Raw genomic sequence first — 7,252 nt, 5'->3', positions numbered from 1 at the left:
AATAAAAGTCAAACGTACAGCCTATTACCTAGTGCACACCATGTAGTCAGAAACACATTTCAAAAATAAACAACATGTAACAAAATGAAGCTACAAATTTGCTGCATTTTGGCATCCATAATTAAGTTCCAACTGAACTCAGGGCCTCCTCAGCCAACTGGAACCATGTTAGGTTAAAGCAACTTTTCGGCTATAAATTTTGTGGTAATGTAATATAATACAACATATTTTGTATCTTGCTCAGGTCTTGCAGCCTGGGAATATCTTCAAAAGGTTTGGCATGACTGAAGTCAGACGTCTGATGAAAACCTTCTTGTTTCAACAGTTTTCCTTGCAAAATATCCAGCTGCCATGAACTTTGCAGATTTTTAAAAATTGTAATCTCAGGGAAAATGTTGGTGTTTAGCAAGCAGTGAATTTATGGGGTGGCTTTCCCCCCATTATTTAGCTGAACCAACAACACAAATTTACTCTGTTACCCCACTGAAAACAGAAATTGTTAATGATTCGACTGAAGAAGGGCTTTATGAGGTATATGAATATAAAGCAAAGTCATAGTGCATTTTAGGTGAAATTCCAAGAACAATTTTTAGAAAGATCGATGTCACTGCTCAATACGTATGAGGGGCTGAATATGTATTCAGCGTCTACTTTAAAACCCACCATCCTGTCCCAGGGTCTGCATTAAAACCTGCTGTTTTTTCTCACCTGTGTAGTTCTGAAATGGTGTGAGAGGCAGGGTTATTTATTTATTGTCTTTCTCTTGTGCCCAATCTCACACAGATTTGATTTGACTGTCAAACCACTTTAAAAAAATTTGTGCGAAGTAATTGTGCAACTGTTGCTTCTTTTTCTCTTTCCTCAGTGTCGTGTTATGTCACTGTGGGAAATAAAAACCCGTGTGTACCCTGCTTCAGAAGGTAGCCGCTGAGAACTGCGTGCGCTTTTTAGCACGCCGTCGATAAACTGGCGTCGGCGTTTCTGCTGGATCCCACGGGCGTGCGGTCGCCGCGCGTGAGCGTCAGGCCGAACGCGAGAGCGCGCGTAGCGCTCAGTTAATCAACTCCTGGCCCTGGGTATGTGCAGAGGTCTAGTCAATTGCTTGCTTAAGTGATTAATTACAAATTGCCCCCCCCCCCCACACCCACCCCGTGCCCCCCACCTCCTCCCCCCGTGCCCCCCACCTCCTCCCCCCGTGCCCCTTTATGGATTGAGAGCCAAAGAAGAGGTTTCAATTAGACCGATGTTTGGAGAGGCTTCACTGGCAGCTGAGAAACAAAGGCCCAGCAAATCTCTGCCTGCTGGAGTGTTTATTCTGCTCTAACCTTAAGGCCCCCAGGTCCCGGAGAGAGGCTTGAATGTCAATGAAAGGGGGGTGACTTGTTTCTCTCCCCCCCCGCGAGGCGGTTTTGCGACATTCTTTCACGCTAACACAAAGCCACCCGCCCCTTCTCTGTTACTAGTGAGACATTTATCTTTTTGTTCCTGGTTAAATCTCCCTTTTTTCACTTTTGAGATAAAGGAGCTGGTTGTTTTTTCCGTTATGCTCTTCACAGAAATGGGTCTTGAGATTTAAAAACAAAAAAAAAACTGCAACACCAATGTTTTTTCATTTCTTTGTTTCTCTTTCAGTGAGTTGCACTTAATCTGATATTTAAAAAATGATGCTTCCAGGGCTTTGCAGTGGAATATGGATGATATATTACTTCCACGGACAGGGAATTGGCACAGGGAGACAAAATGAGTCAGTATTTGTTGGCAGACTGGCCTGACGTCAATAAAAACTGAAAAAGATGAAGGTTGAGCCCCACCAATTGCTTTTGTAAAAACGTTGTCAAAAAGATGAATTATAATACTTGAATTATAATACTTGTTCAGTTCAGCATGTCTGTATGGACATTGCATGATGTTTAAATTGCATTATATAGACTATTTTCTCTTATGAATTCTTGATTTTAACAGCAACCACAAAGTTGTGTACAACACACTTACCCAAGCGTAACGATTAAAATATTTTTTTGGTTGTTTTTTTAAAACAGTTTATCACTAAACTAATCATCAGAAATCTCTCTACACACACATAAATGAAAACACCAGTTTAAGCAGTGGATTTTAAGTCCTGATGAACCCCTCCTTGATGTCAAGCCTTGTGTATGTTTGTGTCATTCCCCACAAGGTTGTCAGTTTTCCCACACAGTGCATGATGGGATAGCAGAGGTACCTCGTGACTCCAGCTCTTGCGTCCACTCCCCGGTGTTTACCAGTGGAACAGAATGGCCCTTGTCGTCATGGTTTCTGCATTAATGGGGCACTTGTGTGGAGGGTGAAAGCTTGCATTGTCCCAGTGCAGTGCCGCCTGCTACAGCCTCCCAGCTTGGATGAACACCCCCAAGTCAATATAAGCATCTGCATCAGCCACAAGACCAGAACTCCTGCACGCACGCACACACACGAGCACACACACATGCGTACATACACACACACATATACACACACACACACACACACACACACATGCGCATACACACACATGCACACACACACATACGCGCATACACACACACACACGCATGCATACACACAGGTGAATAAATTTTTCAGGTTTGTGGCTGTGTTGTGGGCATGGTTGTACATATGCAACCCTGGGAGAGGAGTTCTGCAGAGTTCTACTGGGGTTCAAATCAGCACCCCACATCAGTTGACCTACAGTGCAGACAACCCCATACACTAAAGAGTGTGTAAAACTTGTTCTGGTATATCTTGTGGGGGTAAGAGATCCCAATCAGACAAGTACTAAGGATCCATTAGACTTCTTGCTAATCCAGGTACATTTCCTTCAAGATAAAGAGAGAAATTCTGAAAAGGCTGTTAAAATTGTGAAACAATCTTTAGCTTTTACCAGCTTGAGTTAAATTTTTTTTTTTTTTTTTTACTTGCTCATGATAGTGAACATCTCTGAAAAAAATCAAAGCTATAAAATAAAAAATGCAACAATGACCACAAGAGATTGTTTAAAAAATATTTTATTGTCAAATAGACAAGGATTTCCACTTCCTATAACAGGAATTCTCATTAAAAAAAATAACCAACAGTTGCTGATGGACAGCACTGCCGCTTAAGAACATCCAAGAGAGGCATCGCAATGACCAAACGTGGAGAAAGAAAAATACAAAATGCTTTGATCTCTGCTTTAAGCATTTTAAACTGAACAGACAAACATACGCCAAAACTCCCGTAGTGCAATGATCTCCAACAAAACGAAACAAACGTGCAAAGTGCAAACAGATTAAATAGGCAGATGGAATCCCATTCCTGTTCATATTACAGACTCCAATGTGTGTATACATAGCCAGAAATGAGAATGGAACCAATCTTGCAAAATGGGCGGAGCTATCATCGCCACCTGTGACTCGCTGATCAGATCCAATTGTAGTTCTGTGGTGGAAGGACCATTTTTGATTGGTTGAAGAGAGTCAATGACTGCTAGCTTAACTATAGCTCCACTCATTATGGGGGTAAAAGGCACTCTTGAGGTGCTGGTTTGACGACCCTTCAAGAGACCCCTGTCCCTCTAATAAAAAGCAGCAGATTTGCTTGGACAGATGTTTCATGGCTAGTTACCAAAAAATATATACACACACGCATTCTTTTGACAGTTCTACTCATCTAAAAATATGGCCCCAAACACCTTCAAATTTGATCCCTCCCCCCAAAAACTGAAAGTGTTAAATAGTTCACAGAACATCAGTGGACAAAAGTGGAACATAACATCCCAAATGTCACAATATAAAAACAAAACAAAAAAAAAAAAAAAAGCTGGCAATCACATGCCATGGTGTACCTGGTAAATAAGTGTGTAAACTGCAAAATATGATAATTTGCTCATTTTGACTGGAATAAAAGGGAGAAAAATACAACATATGTGCAAGAACACCATCTTTAACTAAAGCAAACACTGGGCCTCAAAATAGATAGGGCTGATTTAAGAGAAACCAAGTATCTGTTGACAGGAATTGTGGGTTTACCAAAATTATCTGAGGGGCTTAAAAAAAATAAAAAAAATAAAAATGGGGACAATATGAACTAGAATGCAAAACTAACATTCAGACATAACACCTGCATCTCTGCCATCAATCCTGAACCTACTGCCCTTTCATCCACTTTCAATAATACCAAATACACAAATCACCTAAACACCTGACCTGCTCTCTACTTTTCCAATAAAAAACAAGCGGACATTCAGTTGGAGTGTTTACATTCAGGTACTGTACAGGTGTAGGAGTGAAGTGCGGCTTGCGCTGAACACCTCACCCAAACCACCCCAGCCCCCCCTTACCCCCCACCCAATGCTCCAATCTCTACTCCTCCACTACATTTACCCAACCCAACCCACCCCTCCCCACCAGTCTCACCTCCTCAGCCACATTCACCCAAACCCCTCCACAACTCTCCAGTCTCCCCTCCTCCGCCACATTCCCCCTCTTCCTCAGTACTCTTCCACGACGGTCCCGGCCGAGGACGAGTACAGCTTCCTCTTGATGAGGCGGAAGCCCGGGCTGAGCTTGAGGGCGTGGCGGAAGCCGGGCGCGAAGCAGGTGCCGATGAGGAAGAAGTCCCGCAGGCTGGGCCAGGCGCTGCCGTCCTGCTTGAAGACCAGCGTCAGCTCGAAGGTGGGCACCACACTGGGGTCGTAGGCCACGCGCTCCAGCCGCTTGCAGCCGCCCTCGGCCTCCAGGAGCACGTGCAGGACGCAGCCCCGCAGGCCGCAGGGCTCGCCCGCCGACAGCCGCACCACGTCGCGCGCTATCCTCCGCGTCAGCTTCTCCGGGACCAGCACCTCCGAGCAGTTCAGCGTGGTCTTCTTGGCCCGCGACAGGCAGCTCTCCAGCATCTTGACCAGCTGCTGGCACGTCCGGTCCTCGAACACCGCCTCCGTGTTCAACGCCGGCTCGGCCAGGCTGTGGTCCCAGTAGTCCAACTCTGCAACAGGGAAAGAAAGAGAAAGACGCTTGAAACCGCGCAGTGTTTTTTCACCGCGCGGACACTCAATCACGTCACCGTTAAGGGAAACATCCACATGCGTGGGTTTCATTTCATCTTTGGTGGAGATGCACAGACGGACCGCCTAGTCTCAAATAGTCAAAAGTCATACTAGCCAATTATCTATTCACTAGCTAGTTAATTCATATGAAAATATTTGGGGCGACATGTCTCCCTGACGCCCCCAAACCTACGCCTATGCAACCATCACAGCATAGCAAGACATTCATGAGCTGACAATTGACATCTCGTCGCTGTAATGCAACATTTTCACATCGGACATCCTCCAATATCCATTTTATAGATCTTCGATGACCCTTTACGACCGAATAACCCGACGTTTGACCCGTGTTTTCCATCGTCACTTCGAGAGAAAAAATTGTTTACGCTCAAATTTCTAATCCAATCACAACAGAATGACTCGCCAAAAGACACAACACGACAACCCGTGTACAAAGACCACATCTTTATATTCTGGAAAACCGAGCTGGAAGAGAACAAAGACTGAAATTGTAGGATTGCCTACACAAGCCGGCATGCAGCATCTACAGAAGTTAGCTAAGAGATGACTTCATCGCTGTGTTGCTTTCTCCCCCCCTCCCACCCCCACATCTATCTGCGCAAGGGCTCTGCACCAAGACTAGCAAATATGCGCTCTTGCACAAAGCCCACGTAGAGACCTCAAGGACAATAACAATATTTTTGTATCACAACAAAATATTTAATATTTAAGTAGGGGAAAACACTTACCATCTTCGATGCAAGCCTGATCATGTCTACGGTCTATCAGTTCCGAGAAACATTCCGTGTTTTTGTTTTTCAGTGTGCTTGTTGCAACCATTGTGCAAATTTCAGTATGATCGTTGTCCTTACTGCAAATAAAGAGAGAAACCATTCAAGAACTTTATAAATCAGCTTGTTTGTTTTCGACGTCTATTGCCAGTTAACAATGGTTGTAACAGCTACCGTTAGTAAAATTTGATGCAAGACACCGCTTGTAAAGCTCAGATAAAATAAAAAAAGAAATCGACAAAATATTAGTTAGCCAGCGAACAGGCTGCTTTATACAATTACTCTGAGCCAGTTTAACGTGAACAAATCCTACTTTAAGACAATTTAGATTTTATGGTTGGGTGGCTAGTTCGATAACGTTACTTCAAACCTGCGGTAACTAACATGTAGCTACGTTAAGATGACATTAAAATCATAGGCAGCTTACCTTAAAAAACTGCGTGTGGCCTAAAATAAATAAAGTTTGATGAACGTTTAGTTCAACTTAAACACACACACACACATTCAGAGTTGACCCTTCCACCCTCTTGCATTCGCCCACATTCACACAAAGTGAGGCGACGTCGGCTGCAGCTGTGAAAGTTTATAGTCTCCTCATTCGCAGCTGACTGAGGGAGCTCGACCAATGGCAGCAGGTGTAACATTCTGGAAATTGCTCGAAATTCACCGAGCAACTTGCACAGAACACAACGACTGTTGGATTCAAGACATATGATTGGCTGCTACAGAAAGATTGGTAGCCAATTACTGAAGGGCATTATTTTTGTTGCTATCTAGCCCGATCCCCGAATCTTCTTATTAGAGCTGGATCTCTCTTTGTTATGTTCCAAGAAAATATACACCCAGGTGGCCCGATAATGTATACCTAACCTCCGTTTGTTCGCTTGTGGATGTTCTTTTGTGACAATATAGTATTTCAACCTGTCTGTCTGTTTCACCGGAAAAAGAAAACGAAATGTGGCTGCAATCAGCCACTGGTTGATGCCCACAGCAAATGCCCTCTTTTGTTTTACTAAAAAAATAACTAAACACTGTCGCTCGAACATGGAGGTGGTATCATGGAAAGACAGGACTGCTAATTATTACAAAAACAATGCACATTTTAACTACTGCGTGGATTCCCATCAATAAAAACTAAACATAAATGTCTGGAATAGGCAGTTATGCTTTCCGAATTTAATACAGTACAGGCATAAAACGAGCGTTTTGCACGGTTGTTGTTTTAGACCGAAATGCTTCGGGAATAACTGCGATGGTTCAAAGCCGTATCGAGGCTATTGTCATTTTTAAAGCATCCTTTACATTTTGCTCCTCACATGAACGGATGCAAATGTTCCATGAAAACCACGACAGTAATTTAAAAAAAAGCGATTTAGTTCCTGAAGTTCAGCTGTAGCCTATATCAGAAATTGTCTTTAAA

The 7,252-nt window shown here is 43.4% G+C and overlaps 1 protein-coding gene across 1 annotated transcript; it reads right to left on the bottom strand.

The window, feature by feature from the left end:
* Nucleotides 1–3,005: 3,005 nt before the first annotated feature.
* LOC135259479 (DNA damage-inducible transcript 4-like protein) lies at nucleotides 3,006–6,419 on the bottom strand. Its single transcript, XM_064343934.1, has 3 exons — nucleotides 6,260–6,419; nucleotides 5,791–5,912; nucleotides 3,006–4,980 (listed from the first exon to the last, which is right to left on the bottom strand). The coding sequence occupies exons 2-3, from the start codon at nucleotides 5,879–5,881 to the stop codon at nucleotides 4,487–4,489; spliced, it is 585 nt and encodes a 194-aa protein (XP_064200004.1). The 5' UTR covers nucleotides 5,882–5,912; nucleotides 6,260–6,419; the 3' UTR covers nucleotides 3,006–4,486.
* Between the last annotated feature and the right edge of the window lie 833 nt (nucleotides 6,420–7,252).

This window comes from Anguilla rostrata, chromosome 7, assembly GCF_018555375.3.
Source record: "Anguilla rostrata isolate EN2019 chromosome 7, ASM1855537v3, whole genome shotgun sequence".
Classification (NCBI taxonomy): domain Eukaryota; kingdom Metazoa; phylum Chordata; class Actinopteri; order Anguilliformes; family Anguillidae; genus Anguilla; species Anguilla rostrata.
The sequence above is the reverse complement of the archived record's forward strand: the minus strand, read 5'-3'. Positions and strand labels throughout refer to the sequence as shown.